Source organism: Haliotis rubra, unplaced genomic scaffold (assembly GCF_003918875.1).
Source record: "Haliotis rubra isolate DU_JTF1 unplaced genomic scaffold, ASM391887v1 Scf604, whole genome shotgun sequence".
NCBI classification, from domain to species: domain Eukaryota; kingdom Metazoa; phylum Mollusca; class Gastropoda; order Lepetellida; family Haliotidae; genus Haliotis; species Haliotis rubra.
Window position 1 is genome coordinate 206,183 of NW_025767307.1, and position 23,761 is coordinate 229,943.

The following is a 23,761-nucleotide window of genomic DNA, read 5'->3' on the forward strand; positions in this document are numbered from 1 at the left end:
TCCAGAAAAACAGATGTTTGTCCGAACTGTTTCAAAAGAGATTGATGAAGAGCTGAGACTAGCAACCGATGAGGAAGGTTCATCAACTGGATCCTCAGACAGCCTAGATTCACTTAAGAAAGAGTCATTCATTAGGAAAATCCGTGATGATATGGATGCAGAACTATCCCAGGCTCCTGGTGTAATGGAGTCTCAATCAGTTGATGGACTTACAAAGCTGAAGGATGTGCTAGATGAAGTTGATGCAGAGCAGAGAAAAGAATTCATTGAATCTATTGTGAATGAAATGAATGTTGACATCAATGAAGACATGCAGAAACCCACAGAAGAACTTAAAAATACAGAAATATTTACAACTCAAGATTCATCTGACCTACTCCATACTGAGCAAGAGCTACATACAGCTGAGGGACAACCATCTGAAATGGCTGTCATAGAAACTGATTCTACACAGGAGTCACCATCAGAACCTACCCAAAGTGATGAAATATATGTCAGGGAAGACGTGGAAGAGGCTGCACTCCCGAATAAAGAGTCAGCATTGGCAGGGACTGAGGAAGAACTTGAGCATACTCAGAGCCAGGAACGGGAGATTTGTGGTGTTTCAGCTGTAAGAAATCTCAGCTCACTTTCAGAAGATGTCAGCAGTGTTGAAGGAGATGAACCAGTTACCCTTGAGTCATCTGAAGTATCTGATCCATCCTTGGCACTACTGTACCACCTAGAAACCCTCTATTTCATTGGGGACAAGGAAAAGGAAGAGAGACAGAAGTCAGAGATCTGTGTTAGTCTGCCAGAACAAAGTCCCAGTGACGAAAGAAGCCCTGAAAAGCAGTTAACCAGGCATATGTCTGTTATATCATATGAGGTAAAAGACACTGACATAAAGGAATGTGAGGGAAGTGGACACACAAGCATACCCTTTGAAAGACAGGTATCTGAGACATCCTTTGTGATAGTGTCACCACGCAGCTCTGAGTCTCCCACACAACAAGTGCAAGAGACCAATGTTCGAGAGTTTGGGAGACAGATTTCTGAGGTCGCATTCCAAATGTCATCCCCCCAGAGCAAGTGCAGAAAGGGACACTTTAGTTGAATCAAAGAAACAACTGGAGCGACAAGTCTCAGAAATATCAGTTGACATTGGCAGTGACAGAAAACAGTTTCAGCGACAAATCTCTGAAGTTTCTTTTGATCTGGATGAAGAAGGTAAACCAAGACAGATTGATAGACAGATTTCTGAAGTCTCCTTTGCAGTTCGTCCCCTTGTATCATCAGCTTCCAATGAAGAAGATGATGACAATGATGAGAAGAAAAGATACACTAGTGCCTCATCATACATCATGGAGAACTATTTGAAGGATCAGTCAGAGAGCACCGCAGTCCAGCAGACATCATCTGCAGAACATGGCTTCTTTCCCAACACATTTGTTGTTGAAGTTCCATCAGCTGATGAAAGTAGCCTAAGCTTCACACATTCAGACCTTGATGACAGTGTGTTTGGCATGGACACTGAATCTGAAGCATCCAAGAGCCGACTCGATATAAGTCATCTGACAGAGAGTGAACATGAAGACAACACAGGATTCCAGTTCACTCCAGGAATGTATGGCTACAGGGAACCTCCTCAAACCTACAAAAGTGAACTTGTGAAGGAAGTCAATATTGGACAGACAGTTAAAGCGCAAGGTGATGAGGTGGTACCCAGTATGACATCACCAACATTAAAATCTGAAAGTTTGTCAGATTCACAAAAGGATGACTGGGACGTTTCGACAGAAACAGTTGCAGATGAAGATGATGAGGAAGAGGAATTCATCGATGCAGAAAGTGTACATGATGACATCTTACTTGATGATGAAGCAAGAGGACTATCTACATCAGAGGCACATGAAGGCCTTAGAACCATCATATCTGATGAAATAACTACACAACCAGAAGAGATACCCAACCAGCCAGAAGAAACTGCGGAATCTCTTGAAACTGGTGAAAGATTGTCCCAAATTGAAATCATTTCAGATGAAATAAATACTGAGGAAGGAGTGGCCACAGCTGAACCAGGACATGTGCCTTCTGTGTATGAAGACCTGGCAACAAGTGAGAGTGTTTCAGCTGAATGTCAAGGGGCAACAGCACTCGTATCAGAGGAAAGTGATGATGACTCAATGGTCATCCATGAATCAGAAGAGGAGATAACTGGCATTGGGGAAATCAAGGCAGTCTCAGACATTGAAGAAGCTGTGAAATATGCTGAGACCTTTGATCTGCAGCCCGATGAAAGTGTTGCAGAAGTTGGAGAAATGACTCAAGATGATGCTTGTTTACAAAATGTTCATCACGTGGAGATAGATGACCAGCTTCCTATGCAGGCTAGTGATGATAAAAAAGCTGTCCCCAATCAGAAGCATCCATGAAGATGAGGATGAAGATGAATCTGATAATGATTTTGAAGAAGCCACTTATGTCAAGGAAACAGATTCTGACTGGCTTCAGATGAGAAGCTCTGACTTCCTGGTTACTGTGACAGACATTGAAAGACAAGAGAAGATTAATTTGTCAATTTCAACATCAGACTTGTCTACCTCTACAGATGCTGATGCTCATCTCAGAGATGTTGCTGATGATGCAGAAGAACTTGAAACTGGAGCTAAATTCAGCAGTGGTGATTCAGAAGACGATGTGCTTGCTGATGATGTAGTTGATGATGGCAGTAATGTTGAGGAAAGGGAAGACATTGTGAAATCTGATCAGGATACTTCTGAAGATAAAGAAGTTACAGAGGAAAGTGAAGATGTTGAGGAAGGGGTAGATGTATCCAAGTCAGAACAGGATCAGTTGGAAGAGATGATGCTTGCACAAGGACAGGTGGCACAGGAAACCCTCAGTGAAGATACTGAGACAGGAATAAGTGATATTGACAAACAAGACATCAAGTCATTGAGATACATGTATGAAAAGGAGTTTGAAGAATTGAGAAGATTTGAATCATTTGATGACTTGGAACCAGGTATTGAAAGCCATTTTGAGAGTCTCCAGTCTCAGTTACCATCTGATGAACATGGATCTATTGACGAAGAGGAAGTGACTGAAATTCAAGAGAGTATAGAATCTCCAAAGCACAGAGTAAATGAGCTTACAGAATCTGAAAATGACATGGATGAAAGCTACGAAAATCTGATTGAGACATCAGGTGAATCTTCAGTCGAATATCAGCACCGACCGCTTGAGCAATTGGCTGCACTGACAACATCAACTCCCACTAAAACAGAAACAATAGACAAGCTATCACAAGAGGCAGCTGATGAGCTGGAAGAGTCAGTTGAGGACACAGAAAGCCATGAAGGTCCACTTGAGACCTCAGGTGAATCTTACTTGGAAGAGAATCAGCACCGACAGCTTGAACAAGATCTAAAAACATCTACAGAAACATTCACTTCTGAGACCGATGAGTTTGAAGATTCTGCATCCATGGCTGAACCAGAACATAGGCAGTTAATACAACCAGACAATGGAGATATGTTCAGTGAGAGTTCTCTGTCAGCAGAGTCACATGTGGTTAAGTCAGAAAATAGATTCTTTAATGTTCCAACACTGGAAAACCTAGTTCAGATGACAATGTCCTCTTCAGGGGAATATAATGAACTGATAAGAGACCTTACTCTGTCAGAAACAGACACATTCGACCCATATGATGACAGTGGTACCATACCAAAGGAGCCTGTTTCTGAATGTCAAGACAATCTTGCCGAAGACGATCAGGGTGAGGAAGAAGACATTGATGAGACCAAAGCAGCTGAAGATCTTGTGCAAGCTGTGATTGCCAGTGCAGTTGTCAGTTTGCAGGAGGAATCCAAGGTAACAGATGTTACTGACAAACAAGTTGAAACTGAAATTGACAGAAGAGAAGAGTTTGCAGATGAATTGTTCCCAGGAAAGCGACCATCAGTTGAGCGGTCCACGCCTCAAACAGCTGCAGTTGATGTGCAAGATGAGAGTAGTATTCAAGGGCTCATAGAAATGGATTCTGTTGTAGATGAAAGCACTGAAGGTGAAAGCATTGCACCTTCAGGTGATGTTCAAGTTGTACAAGAGGAACCAGCAGAAGAAGATGTACACTGGAGTCGTAGAGATAGTTCTGTAACTGAAGGACCAAGTTTTGACCAGTTGAAGGGTATCCTCGCCATGGTTGTTCCAGCTGCACCAGAATACTATGACCAGGAAGCAACAGCCACTCATGTTAGTGGGGAAGAGAGCCAAGGAATCGAGGAGCAACAGCTCGTGGGAGACAATCAGAAAATTGATTATTCACCTGAGTCAGATAACCAAGCAGAAGGCTCTACTGAAATTGCTGAATCTGTTAATGCATATGATACCCAACTACCCAGTGAAGACAAAGTTGAACCAATATCCCATACTTCAGAAAGTGAAGAGAACATTGAAGGAGAACTATTGACAAACATGGAGTCATTACGGTATATGTATGAAAAAGAATTCACAGAACTTATGCAGTTTCCAGACAGTGAGGAAACATCTGCCCAGACAATAACTTCAGTTGATCATTACAGTGAGAGTGAACAAGAAGTCTCAACTACAGAACTAGAACCACCAGTTCAACCAGAACAACAGGACAGAGAAGAGGAAGTCGATGAACCATTTACTGAGGCTTTAGATACGTATGTGCAGGATAATAATGCTGAACAACCGCAAGAAAGGTCTATTGATCATATGGAAGAAGTAATTTCAACTACTGACATTCCTGACAGTGAAGAACAAGAGGAAAAGGGTTTGTCCTTTGAGGGATCGAAGGAAGACCTCCAACATAATACTGATGGAGAGGGACTGCATTATGTGTTGTCTGAAGATCACAGCGAGGTGGAGGATGACTTTAAAGAAGACCATGAGAGATCTTCTAGCATCAGTCAACCAGAAGAAGATGTACCACCTCCATGTGACAATGCTGAAGACAAAGCTGGTAGAGAGTCTGAAAGACAATTCGAGGAATATGAAGAATCCGCTCAGCAACAGCGTGAAACATCTGATTCTGTTATTGCATCTGAACTTGAAAGAAGTGATGACATCACTCCAGATGAAGACACATCAGGGCCATCAGAAGTTAATGACTTGACTATAGATGAAACAGAAAAGCTTGCAGAGGAAATAGTTCAAATTGCAGTTCAGAGTGCATTGTCTGATTTGCAAGAGATTGACCAGGCAGCATCAACAGAAAACTCACTGTCCAATGAAGAAGGTTCATCATTTGTTGAACAAATTGACCATTCAGCTGGAGATGATCATGAGATTGAAGATAATAATGCAGACCAGGAGGTGACTGAGGACACTGAATATCCAACTGAGGTAGTCACTACATGTGACGAACAAAAAGATGCTGAAACGGGGGCCGTCGAGAGTGAACCAGTTCAGACAGTTGAAGATGATTTACCAGGTAATGAAACAGAAGATGTGGATGAGATGGAGAAAGTAGCAGAAGAAATTGTTCAGAGTGCCCTAGAGAGTGCACAGGCAGCTCTGACACACCCTGACCAATTCATACCAGTTAATGAGGCAAGAACAGAGGATGTGACTTTGCAAGAACATGTTCATCATGAAGATCATCATGTTGAACAGGCTGATCATGTGCCTGCAATAGAACCAGATGAAGTCAAGGAAGCAGAAGACAAAAACTCTGCAGAAAGGAGTTTTGACCAGCAGCAACAAACAGTGGTTATTCCTACTGATGAAGTGCTTCAAGATTCACGTGAAAGGCCGGACAGTGAATGTGACAGATTTGAAGAAGACATTCTGCCTGTGAATGAAAACAGTGGTGATAGCTCTGTGGGGTATGAAGAAAGTTTGACAGAAGTACTTAAAACAGAAACTAAAGTATTTAACGCTGAAACTTCCAGAAGTGAAGAACAATTAAGCAGTTCAGACCCAGAGGAGTTTGGAGATCAACAGGAGTCTTCAGAAAACAGACCACAGTTTTCAAGGCAGGAGTCATTGTTAATGCGAAGGATCCGAAGTATCGTATCAGAATCAGATGAGGAGGAGTTTGAGGAGCCTGAACCATCAACTGATCGTACAGAGGAATTCATGCCATCCAAAGATATAACTGCCAGTGCCTACAGGGGTCAACAAGACCAGGATGCACCATATGGTTCGGATGAAGATTATGAAGAGGAAAGGCTTGAATATGAAGACGCCTCTGTACAGGATACCTACATATCAGATCAAAGAGAAACAGAGGATGTTTTCTGTGAAGAAACTGAAGACAGAGAAACAGATTCTCGTCAAGGATTCTCTGATACGTCAGGAAGTATCACTTCAGAATCGACCACGTTAGTACCAGATGAATGTGACAGCCACCAGATGACTGAGCAGTTAGATGTTATACAAGAAAAAGCTTCAGATCCAGAGGATCGTGTTGATGAAGACACCATTGACAAAGATGAGGACCAAGCTCAGGAAGAGGATGTCACTCTCACAACTGATGACTCGTCTGATCAGGTGACATTCACAGAAGCAGAAGAATCAGCAGAACTTGATGAGACTGATGAGAAATCTGATGATGTTGATATGCCAGAACCAGTATGCACTGATCCACCAACCAGTCAGCTTGAGGTGACACAAGCGACAGAAGACAGAGCACCAGAGATGGATGAAGGAAGATCTGTAAGGGAGAGTTCAATAGACCATACTGAAAGGTTTCTCTATGCCGTAGAAGAGCGAGAAACTGAGCTTGTACAACCTCCTGAGGATATGGTACCTGTGGATGATGTCGATGAATCCATCTCCAAGGAAGTGACAAACATTACAGAGGAACTTGTTAAAATGACGGATGATGAAACCAGTGACAGACATGGCACACATCACTTTGTCCTGAACCCAGAAGCAGATGAATTTATCCCTCAGTCAGATGAATGGAAACTACAACATATCCAGGACACAACATCCGTCTCTATGATTAGTGAATCAAGACTGGAAACAGACTACAGACATCGACCAATGGAAAGTGCTGACAGTGAGTTAACATTAGACCAGTTAACAGAGAAGATTGCATCATTCTGTTTTGATGAACAAGCTGAACATAAATATACTTCATGTCAGCAGTCACTGCCGGATACAGGATTTGAGCACCGTATGATTAATGAAGAGGCCACATCACTTGTCAAAGAAGAGATACTTAAACAAGAGGACAGAGCACTTGATGATCAAAAAACTATACTTGAAGGAGAAACAGACAGAGTTCAGGTCACAGAGGAGAGATCACCTGGAGAAGAGTTCACTTATGGTGAAGAAAGGACAGCACTGAAAGAGGATGAGATAGTAAATGATAAAGAAGACACAGTACTTGGTGAAGAAGAGACAACACTTGATACAGAAGAGACCATACTTGAAGAAGGGCCAGCACTTCAAGGAGAAGAGACAAAACTTGATAAAGAAGAGACTATTCTTGAAAGAGAAGGGACAAGACTTGGTGAGGAAGAGCCACATGTCAAAGAAGAGACCATGCCTGAAGGAGAGACAGCACTGGAAGGAGAAGCAATACTTGATGAAGAACTTACAGTACCTGTACAAGAGATAGCTCCTGCTGAAGTAGACAAAGACGAGATAACAAAAGATGAAGATGAGATAAAGATTGACATAAAGACATCAGTTGAAGAAGAGACTGACCAGGATGAAGAACAGATCATACTTAAAGAAGACACGATACTTGACAAGGATGAGACAGCACCTGATGAAAAAAATGACAGACCTTGACTCAGTGCCGGTACTTGAAGGAGAGGCAGTACTTGAGGAAAAAGAGACAGTGCTTGAAAAAGGAGAAGCAATACCTGATGAAGAAGAGGCGGACCTTGAGGGAGAAAAGCCAGATGTCATTGAGGAAGAAACTATTCTTGACAAGGAAGAGATTACACTTGACAAAGAACAGGCTGACCTGGGTAAAGAACAGCCAATACTTGAGGAAGAGACTGGAGTGAAGATGGGTGAGGTAGCTCTTGATGAAGATGAGGCAATTCATACCGAGGAAAAGACAGCTCTTTGGGAACGAGGGACAACACTTGGCCAAGAAGACACACATCTTGCATTAGAAGGGAGCATACTTGAGGGAGCGACAGCACCTGATGGAGAGGCAGTACTTGACAAAGAACAGACATCACCTGGACTAGAGATGGCTCTTGCTGAAGAGGAAACAAGTCTTGAATATGAAGAGATGGCATTTAATGAAGACCAGAAAACATGTGATGAAATAAAGTCATCACTTAGTGAAGCGGAGACTGACCAAGATGAAGAACAGATCATACCTGAAGAAGAGATGATACTTGCCAAGGATGAGAAAATGACAGACCTGGACTCAGTGACTGTACTTGAGGAAAAAGAAACAGTGCTTGAAAAAGGAGAGACAACAATTGATGAAGAAGAGAAAGACCTTGAGGGAGAAAAGCCAGAAATCATTCAGGAAGAAACTATTCTTGACAAGGAAGTGATGACACTTGACAAAGAACACACTGACCTGGATGAAGAACAGCCAATACTTGAGGAAGAGGCTGAAGTGAAGAAGGGTGAGGTAGCTTTTAATGAAGATGAGACAGTACTTGACAAAAGGACTGTACTTGAAGGAGAGATGGTATTTGACAAAGACGAGACACTTGGTAAAGAGGAGACAGCAGAAGAAATGAATCTTGATGAAGAAGAGGAATTTGAAGATGCATCTGAGAATGAGGAGACACCAATAGAAACAGCACCTGATCAAGAAGAAACACACCCAGGAGAAGTGCTTGATGATAAAGGACAGATACTCGGCGAGCCACTGGCTGATGAGGAAGTAACAGCCAGATATGAACCAGTCAACAAAGATGAAATGTTGACAGTGGAAGCACTTGCTAAAGAACTGACAGAAGAGATGGTTCTTGAAAAAGAAGAAACACACATACAGGCAGCACTTAAAGATGATGACATGCCCAAAGAAGAAGCATTAGATCAAGACGTGTGTGCCAGAAGCATTCCACTTGATGCAGAGGGCTCATCTGGAGTGTTATCAGTAGATGGTGAAGAGGAAATGCCAAGAGGGGAATCACTTGCCACAAAAGAGAGATCCAGAGATGTTGTCCTTGATAAGGATGAAACACTCAGAGAGGATGCAATTGAGGAAGAAGGAACACCCAGATTGGAGTCATTTGAAGACACAGAAATACCCAAAGAGGATGAAGCAGGATCGTCAAGAAATGAAACACTTCTTGAAGAACAGTCGCCCAGAAAGTCATCCAAAGAGAGCTCACCAAAAGAGGAAGAAACAAACACCAACATGCAACTTTATGAGGAACAAGCATCAAGAGCTGAGACAGTGGTCAATGAAGAGTCACCAATAGAGTTTGCACTTGCTTCACAGAAGCCTGATGATGCAGACAAATCAGATTTCGCTGATGATGAAACTGCAGACATTGATTCCGACATTGTTCAGTCAGAAAAGGAGTCAGAAACACAAGCAAAAGATGCTAAGCCAGAGCCTGAATTGTTAGAACATTTTGAAGAATTTGCAGAAAACTACATTGCAATGTCATCAAGCATATACACGGATGAAGAATCAAAAGCAGCTGATGAGTCATCAGAACTGGAATCCAGTGATCCACAAGCAGAAGAAAGTGGAGGGACTGATAGACAGAAAACGTTAGAAGTTGATGACGAAACACTGTTAATCACAAACGACACTGAACCAACTGTTTTCGACAGAGTAGCTGAAACTGATGACACTTCAACACTAACTGATACTCTTGAGAAAAGTGAAACAGATGCAACTCAGACGGGGGGTGCTTCAACAGATAAGGAAGTCTCTGAAACAGAATTAACAGAAACAGATGAAAGTGGATGTGGTGACATGAATCTCCTAGATTCTATGCAGACAGGTGATATCAAAGAAATCATAATGGAACTGGAAAAGTTGAAACCATCAGATTCTGATTTGGAGAAACTTGTGCAAGAAGTAACACAAGAGGAAGATATTGACATTTGCCCAGACTATCTTGCTGTTGAAGGGATGGTAACTAAATCAATGTGTGAGTCTTCCCTTACTTCACAAGAAACCAGCCCAGACCGGGAGAGTGATTCTTCTAATGCCCTCTCGTTTGATATTGACACAACTACTCTTGTTCCATCTTCAGCAGAAGAAGACAAGTTCATGTTATCAGGCAATGAAGACACATCTGCATCACTCTGTCTGTCCACTCAGGAAACATTGGACTTTGAAAATGCAAAAGTTGATGCCTCAGCGATGGTGTTTGAAAAGGTGCAACAAGCCAAGATCAAGCGAATCGAATCTCAAGAAATTTATGAATTTGATGAAGTATCTACTGTGGCAATTTGTGGTGATGGACAGGCTGCATTGGATTCATTGAAAGATGAAAGTAAATCCTTGTCTGAAGTGTCTTGTGAAGATGAGAAAGAAACAAGCGGTGAATGTACCGGAGAAAGCCAGTATGACACACAATGTGTTGAAGACATGCAGTCAAATCAGACAGACTTTGAGAAAGTGGTGTATGATCTGCCAGTTGTAAGTGATAATGGACAAGCAGCTGCTATGAACCTGGAAGGGTCACCAGGAACTCCATCATCTGACGGACTACCGGAAGACCTAAAAACAGCAGCGAATTTGTTGGTGACACCACCAGAGAACACTGTTCTATCAGACTCATACTTAGACCAAAGTGCTAAATCCATGAACAAGGAATCAGTAGGAGCTGATGCCTTTGGGGACGTGATTGAAAGGGATGATGAGGAAGAACACTTCTACAGACCTGAAGAGGTTGAACTTAAGATGGACAGTCTTGGAATCCTGACACCACCTGAATCTGCACATACTGAATCCGGCTCTGATTCACTAGATGCAGAGTATGAAATGGTGCAAGTAGATGACACAGATGATGATGTGAAAGCAGATAATCACTTTGATGCAGAAGATGACTGGGTTATCGCAGAAGCTGAAAAGAAGAAGTTTGAAAACCTGGAACCAAAACTTGAGGAGAGCATGGATATTGTTCCTACAGAGGTGCAACCTAAAGAACATGAAGCTGCTGGTGGCACTACGGACGAGAGCAGGAGAACTAGAATCCCTTCACTTTACCAACGAACAATGTCAGCTGCTCTGTCTGGAGCTACTGAAGAAATGGACTGGCAACTGGACACAACATCTATTGTCACTGATGAAGATGATGACCTCTTTGTTGAAGGTGACACCGGTGTAAACACTGAGGCCAGCTCAAAGGAAAAAAGACCTCGTATTCCATCACTTTACAACAGGCAGATGTCTGCAGCTTTGTCAGGTGTAACGGAAATTCCTGACTGGCAATCTGAAGTATTTACTGAAATGATCAGAGGTCAAGAGAATGATGATGATGTAACGCTTGTTGATGATGACAAGACCATGAAAACTGATGATGAATCAACATCTTCTGCTGCTATTTCGGTGAGAAATCCATTTGGTGCTCTTGCCAGTGATACTACTGACACAACTTCAGAAAGTGAATCAATTGCAGGAAAAATCTACACATATAAAGCACTTCAAGAAAGAACAGAACTTGAAAGGGATGTGTTGCAGAGAAAGCTTACAGTAGACAGTGAACCAACAATATCCACAGGGGTTGACGAAGAGACAAAGCAAGAAACAAAGAAGAAGAAGAAACTTAAGAAATCATCACCTGTACAGTATGACGAGTCAGAACAAGCATGGGCCACAAAACCTGAAATAAGTGAACAAAAACCCACAGAACCTCAGCAGCCGGTGGAAACACCAGATACAGTAAATGAAGCCAAGAAAAGAAAAAGAAGAAGAAGAAGAAGTCTGTGGAAGAGATCCCAAAAGAGATTCCTCAAGAGAACACAGAAGAAACAGCAGCCATACAAATCCCATCACTACTCACTGCTCCTGATGTAGAACCAGCAGATGGACAGGGCAAGAAGAAGAAGAAAAAGAAGAAGAGATCGTCGTCAACTCACTCATCACGATCAGAGACCGTTGCTGATGACACTACGCAAGATCCGCTCCAGGTCTCTGGTGATTGGAGCGAGATTGCTGTCATGACAGAAATGTCCACACAGGCTACACCTGTTACCGGTCCCTCTTGGGCCATGGCAAGTGTTCTGGACACATCAATACAGGATACAGCGCTCATTGGCAATGAAAGACAATCTCGACCAAGGCCAGATAGTCTTCAGCCAAGTGCTGCTCTCAATGTACCAGTCATTGAAGTGCATCCAGTCGAAGAGACATCACCAAAACCAAAGAAGACAAAGCGTAGATCTAAATCCACAGCTTCACGGTCCAGAGAACGAGCAACAACTTCAGCACCAGATGCTTCATTCCCAGCCATATCTCTCCTCTCACCAACTAGCGCAAGTGAGACAGAGGCAGCTAGCAATAACCAGCAGAAGAAGAAGAAGAGAAAGAGGTCCAGATCAAGATCTACTCAACCCAGGTCTCGTTCAGCCCAGCCACGTGAACGTTCTGTTACACCTTTCCTGGTCACCGATGATGACTCTGATGATGAAAGTGGAGCTCATGGGAGATCAGCAAATAGAAATCAGAAGAAGGCCTCCAGCATGCCACCCAGTCTTGCGAATATCAGCGGATCCCGAAGGCGAAGAAGCAGAAGGAAGAACATTGTGGTTGTGCATCAGCCGAAGAACTTCTAAGATGGTCACTTGTAATACGACCAACTTTATGACAATAATAATATTTTGATACAAACATAGGGAATTGTGACATCTGTAATCGTGATATATACTGAACTTGATCTGAATTTTCACAATGTATGACATCTGATGATAACTTTACTGAAAGTTTCCAGGTCAATGGAGACCGTCAAACCGGGTTGACTTATTGCCAGCTACTGTAACAGTATTGATGGCATCATTCACAATTGCTTCTTGTCCTACTGAAACGACATATATATTGCATCTAATGCTGCTTCCACTGTTGATATGTCCATTGGGAAATTCAATATTCTAGTCACTGACTTTTCATCTACTGGTGCACGAGCATATTTATTTATCAGTTGAATATGGAACGAATCTGGTGGTGGGGGAATACTGACTATAAGTGATTGTTTGGACGTCTAGTTAGGTTGGGGCTTAATGTCTCAGAAGTATTGCTCAAATCTCTTTGGCATCATATTGTACTGTTTTTGTCATTCTCTCACTTTAAAGGCACACAAACCAATGAGATTGGAGACTGACCATCTTGATGCTGTATTCTAACTGAGTGGTCAGTCTGGCGTTTGGACGTTATGTGTTCGTGCTTGTCTTGCCTGTTTGGTATGACAGGCACTGTGCCTTTAAAGGATAGATCCGTAGTTGTATAATAACAAGTGTTTAGGGACAGGCTGTAGAAGGTTTAGATGTACATGTATGTTTGTCAACAAGAGATTATTCACGTTATCCGTAACTTGACGTCCAAACAACAGTATTCAACTATTGATGATATCGATATCACAGGATTTGACATGAGAAAGACAAAAGGCAGGGAGATGATTGATCACCAATTTGATTGATCGCCAATGAAAAACCCCAATAATGACTGACTTGAAACCATGGGAAAAATTATGACTTGTAAATCAGGTAATGTGATTCTTTGGTTGATGGACATAATCACAAACCTGTAACTATCATTGATTTTTTGCGTGACTTTTGTGGGAGTGTATAATACACCAACTGATCCACTGATTTAAGTATTCCGGTTCACATATCGAATGGCATGTCAAATCTTCTTCATATGTGTATGTGCAGGAAATGTCAACATTCGTCTATTGTAAACTAACAAGGTATAGTTGTGAATATGGCTGTACATTTTGAAGGAGATATTTGTATGCTGTGGGAATTATTTCAGAGTATGCTTTTTTATATTTTTGATACTTGTCATTTATGTTCATATTGTGGTAGTTGACATTTTCTGTGAAATACACATTTGTTGAAGGGTGATATAGGTTCTCAGTGACATAAATGCATGTGTAATTTATGTGTAAATACATCAAAATGCAAACCTTGCACTTTGTTCCATTCCGGTTGAGAATTTAATTAAATGCATTTATGTTATTTAGAGCTGAACTGAATTATGGTTGTAAACATTCAACCACTGATTGACACACTGATACTGAAATCGACATGTGTTATACCTGTCATTGACATGTATGTTACCTGGTTGCCATGGTGATGGGTAGGTGACCACCAGAAACAAACATGTTCTTATTCAAAGCATAAGCATGTCACTCTCCATAAAACTTGAGTGGAAATTGTCGACTGAAACTCTCAACTGTGATGACAATCCTTAATTATGTCAAGCATTTAGTCGGTTTATGATTTAGTTGGCGTAGAGCCAAAGACATTGAGTATTCAGTTGATGTAGATGTCAAAGGAATATCTACCATCACCCCTTTGTAATGTCAGTGGACCCTTCCAAGACATTGAAGGGCTGAACCATTTGGTTACTTAGGGGTGATAGAGTATTACTACGAAGTGTGTGATTCCATATTAATTTCCAGTTGTGTTATATTACAGTGAATATGTTCGACTATACATTGTGATATTTCTGCAAGAATGTATAGTGAATAAAAGTGTAAGCATTTTACTACATTGTTTATTGTGGATTTTTTTAATGATGTTATAATAATAATAATAATGGATAGCATTTATATAGCGCAAATCTCCGCAAAGGACTCTTTGTGCTTGCTTTGTTTTTCCCTCGTTCACTGGATGTCAATCTCAACGGCACATCTATTGTCAATCTTAACTCCCTGGGGAGCATACAACTCTTGCAGCCACTAGGCGCACCGAGTTATTGTGGCATTCCCATCCTTACGAGGTACCCATTCACAGCTGGGTGGACTGGGACACATAGTCACAGTACTTTGTCCAAGTTTACTGCACGTTGCTGTACCCGCAACTAGGTGTTTGCACGTATTCATGTGGCCACCATCTGGTCATATACCAACGGATTCGTGGGTTCTTTTAAGTGCACAGGGTTGTGTACTGTACACTAGGGGTTGTGACAACACTGAAAGAGTCTGCACACAAAGTTGACTGTAATCACTCAGTATTTTTCATTTTTTAGGGGCGATGGGGTAGGTTAGTGGTTTGTGAAGCCTATTTCTGGTGTCCCCCGCCGTGATATTGCTGGAATATTGCTTAAAAACGGCGTAAAACCATACTCAGTCAGTCATATCGGAATCCTACAAAAATGTAAACCTGAGCCAATATTGCCAGCTTTGACGGGCATTTTGTTGGACTATGTCAAACTCAGCAATATTCCAGCAACAAGACGAAGGCTTGTGAGTAATCAGATCTGGTTCTTTGATGTTTAACGCTGCACTCAGCAATATTCCAGCTATATGGCGGTTGAATGAGTTCGTCTCAAAATTCTGGAGGGCGGTGGGGTAGCCTAGTGGTTAAAGCGTTCGCTCGTCACGCCAAAGATCCGGGTTCGATTCCCACATGGGTACAATGTATAAAGTCCATTTCTGGTGTCTTCCGCCGTGATATTGTAGCGTAAAGGTAAACTCACTCACTAACTGACTCGAGGTGAGGACTGTATCCACTAAACCACGGGGGCAATCATATTACGGATTCAACGATATCAGCTAAGAGGAGACACTCTGACTTCAGCAGCTTAAAGGGTTGGGTAGCAATGGTCTGATAGACAAGGTGGCATAGCAGCATAGATTATAGTGAGTGAGTTTAGTTTTACGCCGCACTCAGCAATATTCCAGCTATATGGCGGTGGTCTGTACATAATTGAGTCTGGACCAGACAATCAAGTGATCAACAACATTAGCAACGATCTACGCAAATGGGATACGATGACATGTGTCAACCAAGTCAGCGAGCCTGACCACCCGATCCCGTTAGTCACCTCATACGTAAAACTAAAACTAAACTCACTCATTCACTCATTAATACTGTGAGATAAATGAGTTGAAGAAACGGCTCTAAAATCTTTCCAAAATGGTTATCCGAAGAAGTATACGTCTGTGATCTTCTGTTACCAGTTTGCATTGTTCGTTCGTTTTTAAACGCTGCACTCTACAGTAGTCCAGCAATATTACGGCGGTCTGTGAATCCAGTGATTGACATCATGAGCATCGCAACTGGGAACCGATGACATGTGTCAACCAAGTCAGCCACCCTGACCACCCGATCCCGTTAGTCGCCTCTTACAAGCATGGGTTGCTGAAGAGATTGTAGGACCAAAAAAACGTGGACAAAAACCCCTAGGAACAAAAAACAAGGACAAAAACCTAACTTTGTGTATACCTTTATACAGCCCAACAAAAAATTAAAGTTTAATTATATTTTCGCCGTGAGTGAATAAGCTTGATTTAAATCTGTATGCAACAGTATTCCAGTTACATCCCGTTGTGTGGTTTGTTGTTTAACGCCGCACTCAGCAATATTCCAGCTACATGGCGGCAGTCTGGATCCGACAATCCAGTGATCAACAGCATGAGCATTCGGTCAGCACAATTGGGATACGATGACATGTGTCAACCGCGTCAGCGATCTTGACCATCCGATCCGGTTAGTCGCCTGTTGCGACAAGACTAGGATGCTGAAGACCAATTCTAATCCGGATCTTCACGGGTCGACAAACCAGTGATCAACAGCATGTGCTTATATCTACGCAAATGGGATACGATGACATGTGTCACCCAAGTCAGCGAGCCTGACCACCCGATCCGGTTAGTCGCCACTTACGACAAGCATGGGTTGCTGAAGACCAATTCTAACCCGGATCTTCACGGGTCGACAAATCAATTGAAGTAACGTAAAATGATTGTCCCCATGAGACGGTGTGTAAGTCCCGCATCATTTGAAGCATATTTGTCTTTACTTTCACATATTCACGTATATGTTTGTAGTCATGTGGTTTATTGGTCGGGTCGGTGACAATAAAGTCTTATTTGATTTATTTAAATACCGGAAACCATATTGACCAAACTATGAAACACTAATCATTGTCTAAAAACACAAGCTCAACTAGGTTTCTTAAAGTACTTTCTTACGAGTAATTGTTATGTGTATTTATTGCGACTTTACAAACTGCGGCATGGTATCTCAGTGGGCTGGCACTATAAAACCAGCATAAGTCTGGGCTAGTACAGGCAGCCGCACATACACATACACACACATGCACGTCGTCATATGAGCGAAATACAGTAAAATACCTTTATAACGAACTCCAAGGGACCACTGAAGTTAGTTCGGTATATCCGTAGTTCGCTATTCACTTTTTTTATATGATAATATAAGGTTTATTCGGGACTTTTAAAACAGTTCGCTATAGCCGTAGGTTCGTTATATCCGTATCTTCTCAAGCAAGACGTTAAACCCAATTTCACCTCACCTCACCTCACACAAACTCCGTAAATTCCGCACGACATATGCATGCCAGACTTCCAAATGAAGTATACTACCCATCAAAAGTTTAGATTACTTAAAACACTCACTATATGTTATGTATATATATGGTTACATCGAAGATGAATTTCTCCATTAACTTGGAGAACCAACTGCAAACCTTATGCAGATGAATTGCACTTGGATCATGTATCAAATTGCTGAAAAGCATGTGCAAATATCGTGCATGTGAACAGCTGCGTTTTGGTGTAAAGTTTTGTCAAGAAGTCGTCAAATTTCGCCGAGTTTCATCATTTATTGAACTCATGAAAATAATATTTTCAACGTTACGAATTTGTTTTACAACACACCAGTTCACGTGTAAACAGTACCTTTGAGAAGTGTGGAATATTTTGCAAAATCTAGTTTAGAACAGTTGACTGAAGAAAGTGGCTACATTTACACTAGTGAGTCTAAACTTTTGATGTGTAGTATATATTTGTTATCGTCAACTGAGACTCGGCAATTGTGTAAATCCAGCTAGGGTCCATGCAGGTAGCACAAGTACTGTCCCTACGATCCTCTGTGTGGTGATGTGTGTCTTCAGTTGCTGGCGATCTATCTCCCATTATTATAATGTGCTGTTGTCTATTAATTTATTCTTTTACTGACTGAGTATAGTTTTACGACGTTTTTAGCAATATTCCAGCAATATCGCGGCGGGGGACACCACAAATGGGGTTCACAAATTGTACCCATGTGGGGAATCGAACCCGGGCCTTCGGCGTGACGAGCGAACGCTTTAACCACTAGGCTACCCCACCGCCCCATGTATTCTTTTATATGTTATAAACTAGTTTAACTTCTACCCGAGATATTCTTGTAACTACTGCCAATATAGATGACAGATTTCTTTTTCCCAATATATTTATTTCTTTTATATTCAAATTCTCGTCACGATATGACTGAAATATTGCCGATGTGACTTTAAATTTTAAGTCACTCACTAACTTATTCTTGTCCTTCACCCGTCAGTGTGGACATACATGCAATTCAGTTTCTATATAATCTGATTTTTGCACAGCGCAACTATATGGTTATCTTGTTTGTATGTTTCGTGCTTATGCACCTGAATTTTTTTAAATGTAATAATGATATTCTGTGAGTGAGTGAGTGAGGATTTATATCCGTTTGTGACAATATTCCACATATACAACGGTGTATGGTGTGTTGTTTTACGCCGCACTCAGCAATATTCCAGCTACATGGCAGCGGTCTGTAAATAATCGAGTCTGAACCAGACAATCCAGTGATCAACAGCATGAGCATCGATTAGCGCAATTGGGAACCGATGACATGTGTCAACCACTTCAGCGAGCCTGACCACCTGACCCCGTTAGTCGCCTCTTACGACAAGCATGGGTTACTGAAGACCGCCGCCACATAGCTGGAATATTGCTGAGTGCGACGTTAAACAACAAACAAATAAACAAATAAACAAACAAATGAGTGATCCCACTCGCCTCGCTCATGATACAGGATAAAAAAAATATCCCTATGAATGATTAACAAAGATAGCTACATGTCTGCTAGAAGTTAATTAGTAACGTGTGCCATTAAATATTTTTCAGCACTGTGATTAATAGTCCCTAACGCCGGCATGGCTGGCTTCACTCCAATAACATTACAACACATGCAGCGATATCTGTTAATCACTTTTAATTTATTACCTGATTATACTTCAAGCGATGAGGAACAAAGGTATCCCCACAAAAGGATCTCTGGGCGTGGCCGGTCCGTTAGTCCACGGAAACATTACAATAAATGTGAGGATTGTAAATCGATACCATCTCTTTTATAAATCATATTCATTACGACGAGCCGAGTCGTCTCAATACCTTCTCTCTGTTATTAGTTTGAGTGGTACATGTTTTCACACGCTATTTCGCTGTATGCAATTTTCCTTCGTCATCAGCGCTGGATATTTTGCTATTGGCGTCTTTGTGTTACGTGGATGGTACCACGTGGATGGTACCACGTGGATAAATACGAAAGCCTGACGGCGCTACTTCGATAGTATATCTTTTACCCAAATATTTGTTTATTATAATTATTTGTCTATTTGTCCGTTATTTCGACAACTTTCTCACTCAACTTTATTTAACAAATTCGAAATTTCGATTTTTTTCTTTGCTTCGACAGTTTTCTCGTTATTTCCAATTACCATCTCGAAATTATGAATTTTCTATCGTTATTCCCTTCGTAGTGTCACTTTAATATTTTGGTTAAGTCCAATAGATTAAAAATCTCGATATATCGAATTGAGCTTGTGATATAACGAGATAATATTAGAAATTATGAAATAGCAATCGAAAAAACCCCGAGAAAATACTCGGAATTTCGAAAACAATATACATATCAAATCAGATGGTCAGGCTCGCTGACTTGGTTGACACATGTCATCGTATCCCAGTTGCGTAGAACGATGCTCATGCTGTTGATCACTGGATTGTCTGGTCCAGACTCGATTATTTACAGACCGCCGCCATATAGCTGGAATTATGCTGAGTGTGGAGTAAAACTAAATTCACTCACTCACATATAAATTAATTCCCATAAATATGCAAATGAAACCAACTGACAAGAACTATTTTATGGTGTATATAAGCACGGGTAGAGATTGCGATCGGAGTCCCTACTGGTAGAGACTCTGATTGTATAGAATAACGTATACAATGAAATACACAATGCCATTTAGAAAGTGGTCAAATGTAACGTATGTTATATTTGGTATTACACTTTCTTAGTAAAGTACAGATTCTAGAACTTTTGGGTTGAGTCCCATCCGGGATTCGAACCCACACCCTCAGAGTCAGGCACCAAATCGCCAGCACACAAAGACAGACGCCTAGACCGCTCAGCCACCGCGGCTTCCACAAAAATGGAAGTCGGACAACTGGTAGTCTTGACTGCGGACTTTGTGTACCCCTCTGATAAATGTTCATTGGCACGGCACCCACGACCGAAAGCTATGAAATACACAATCACCTATACAATCACCATCTCTACCAGTGGAAGCTCTCCAAAGTGATCCTACTAGTAGAGATTGCAGTTCTACACTTCTGCGAGCAAGTGAATATTTAGAAATACAAAACTTATTTTCAAATATTGTAGAATATAAACATAAAACAATATGTCACAATAGTGAGATTTGTCAGTAATTTCATGTAATTCCTTGAAATTTTAGGGAATACTTGTAATCCCTGGGGGTCTTTTATTGATTACGTGAAATCCCTGGTTTCACACATTCCCTGTAGCATATACAGCACATTGTCGTCTGAGAAAACCTTGGGTCCAGAGCAGCTGGTTGACATGCGCCATGTTTGTTTTTCATCACTGCAGCATGTGGATGTCAACAGTCTTGAAGAAGTCTCCCTCATCGAGGCTACAAGAATCAACACAGGTTAGACAGCAAGTAGGACACAAGGCTCAAGTGTATGATCTTATAAGGGTAGCTGTGTTACCAACAGATGTAGGTGAAAGAGGAAATAAAATGTTCAACAAAGTACCACCCATCAAGAACCAACGTGTGTCAAAATAAAGTTTAGTACTTTTGTTAATGCAGTTGATCTCCATTTGGGGCTAAAATACAAATGTTACTTGAAATCATATTACAATATTTACACATCTTACAAAACAGATTACAATGAAGATCAACTGCATAAACAAAAATAATAAACTTTATTTGTGACGAGGGAGGAGTGCAGATAATGGAACAGCCAGGTGTGCGAGAAAGGATGGAGACGGCACAGCACAGGCTAATGAATCAATAACTTGGTGGACACTTGTGCACGTGCTTCTCTAACACCCGGCTGTCCCTTTCTCTGCACTCCTCCCTCGTAACAAATAGTGAACTGTGTCAACATTTTAATGATAGTTTCTTAAAGAACTTTTTTGGTGGAGTCCGGAAAATTTTCCAATATAAGAAAGCTGTTGGGTATTAGTAAATGATAAACATGTGTACTATTTATATTTATGCGGCAATTTTGTACAATGATAAAATTTGCAGTTCATCGGTCTGTTTCTGACTCAAACGGACTGTATCTGTTTAATTGGAAACAGTCTAGTGTTACACCTGAATAAAATGCATGTTATTGATCAGCAAATAAAGTGTCTTTGTTGTTTGCCCACAGATCAATCGGTGTTTCTACAAATTGTACTGGTAGAATCTCTGACTCCGATCACAATCTCTACTGGTAGAATCTCCGATTAGTACCGCTTCCAAACGTCTGTTCTATCTTAAAAAAACACAACCTAAACTTTATTAAGCTCGGAGGTCCACACAGGGTAAGCAGCAAGCTGAGTTACACTGTAAGCCTCGCATTTGCAGTCAAATAAACCAATTATAAATATTTTACAGGTTTTTAGAGCACCGACCTCGTTATTGATTTTCAAATTAATTCAAGAAAATATTGATTTGTTTCACTACGCCCATCAGGGAAAGTAATTTCTGTGAAGAAGGTGTTTTGTTGATCCGTCTTTACTTCCGTGTGTCTCCGTGGACAAACATCACTACGGAAGATGTGGGGCGAAATATATTGCCTGCAGCAGTTTTGAGACTTTGCTAAAAGTGTTCAGTGTCGAACAGTGTTGTATTTTTATTACATTGTTTCCGTAGAGGTTACCTGTACAGGGATGTAGAGGTACTATACTAGCCACACAACAAAACTGTGCATTGTCAAAATATTATCCCAGTTGATAAGTCCGATAACAATGTCAAAGGTACATATAAACTTTAATGGAGGGATCATGAGACCATAACAAGTCGGGAGAATTTCAATTGAAAAGTCAATCACAATGACGTCACGAGTCCACAAGCGGGACAGGGGTCAAACGACCATGTCACAAGCTCAATAACGGGTATGTCCACCATCGGTATTGAGAACAGCAGTGCATCGACGACGCACAGAGCCTATCAAACGTGCAAGGAAGGCTTGTGGGATGTCACGCCAGATTCTCTCAAGTTCTGTTGCAAGGTCAAGGACGTTATCTGGCGGATGAGGAAGACGGCGTAGACGTCGATCCATCTCGTCCCAAACATGCTCTATCGGGGAGAGATCCGGTGAATTTGCAGGCCAAGGCAGTAAGTCAACGTTGTGGTGTTGCAAGAAATCCATAGCAACCCTTGCCGTATGAGGGCGGGCATTGTCCTGTTGGAATGTTAACCCAGGGCCATGACGTTGCAGAAAAGGAATTGCCACAGGTCGAAGAATCTGATCCCTGTAGCCCACACCAGTTAAGTTGCCCTGAACAATCACCAAAGGAGTTCTTTGGCGTGCTGTTTTTTCCACCCCAAATCTTCACGGAACCTCCACCAAAGCGATTCCTCTCCAAGACACCGGCCTGTGCATAACGTTCTCCCACGCGTCTATAGGCACGTTGACGTCCATCTCTATGGGAAATGTTAAACCTGGACTCATCTGTAAAAAACAACATTTCGCCACCAAAACAAGGGTCTGCGGACATGATTTCGGCACCACATTCGGCGAGCTTGTCAATGACGTTGTGTCAGGATAGGCCGTATGGCGGGACGTCGTGGTCTGATCCCGTGATGACGTAAACATTGTCGAACTGTGTTGGGGTGGATACGGCAAAGTCCTGGGATGGTTCGGGCAGTCATCACTGCAGTCTGAAACCTGTGGCGAAGATGGGTCACCCTTATCCATCTGTCCTGTCTTGGCGTTGTTACACGTGGACGTCCAGAACGTGGCCGATCGATGACGTCATTTTTGTTCTGGTAGCGTCTCACCAGTGCAGAAATGGTGTTCCGGTGGCAGTGGAAATGTGCAGCCACTTGTCGTTTAATAAATTCCCCCACGGACCATCCCAATGGCCTCACGACGTTGTGCAGACGTGAGCCTTGGCATGCTATGCGTTTCAATAGCCGTTTAATTTTTTGAACGATCGAAAGGGCAGGGGTTGAGCTTTCCAAAGTGACAGTATTGTGTGGCACTCATTTGCTCTGTTTCTCTTTCCCGGAATGCACGTGCAACAACGTATTGCACGTCTCAAGGACGAACCCACTGACGTCACGGAACGTGGCACGTGCATGCATGTTGGATACATGTCACTAATCTCTAAGTTTAAATCCTTATGTGTCTACACAGGTTTGATAAATTTAGATTTTAAATTTTGTATGCACAGTTTCTTTATGTGCCTAGTATATAAATCCGCATGGGCAACGAACAGGGGTATGATACAAACTTCGTACGACACACGCGTGACGTAGGTTGTTCACCGGTGTCTTACGGGGCTGAACCCCTGTATTTGGTTGGTTTGTTGTCAACGCCACAGTCAGCAATATTCCAGCTACTGTCGGCGG

The 23,761-nt window shown here is 41.8% G+C and overlaps 2 protein-coding genes across 2 annotated transcripts; both read left to right on the top strand.

The window, feature by feature from the left end:
* The first annotated feature begins 13 nt into the window (after positions 1–13).
* On the top strand, positions 14–2,414 carry LOC124255632. The gene is made up of 2 exons (XM_046689530.1): positions 14–784; positions 960–2,414. The coding sequence occupies exons 1-2, from the start codon at positions 14–16 to the stop codon at positions 2,412–2,414; spliced, it is 2,226 nt and encodes a 741-aa protein (XP_046545486.1).
* On the top strand, positions 2,412–14,614 carry LOC124255628 (titin-like). The gene is given in 3 exon segments (XM_046689527.1): positions 2,412–5,259; positions 5,299–7,678; positions 7,680–14,614. Coding segments are annotated over 3 exon segments (9,393 nt in total). The 5' UTR covers positions 2,412–2,493; the 3' UTR covers positions 11,927–14,614.
* The last annotated feature ends 9,147 nt before the right edge of the window (positions 14,615–23,761 follow it).

Bases quoted from the DNA above. Each gene is read 5' to 3' on its own strand.
- LOC124255632 (XM_046689530.1), top strand. From the start codon at position 14: ATGTTTGTCCGAACTGTTTCAAAAGAGATTGATGAAGAGCTGAGACTA. The intron at 785-959 runs GTTAGTCTGCCA...CCTTTGTGATAG, and splicing joins GACAGAAGTCAGAGATCTGT to TGTCACCACGCAGCTCTGAG.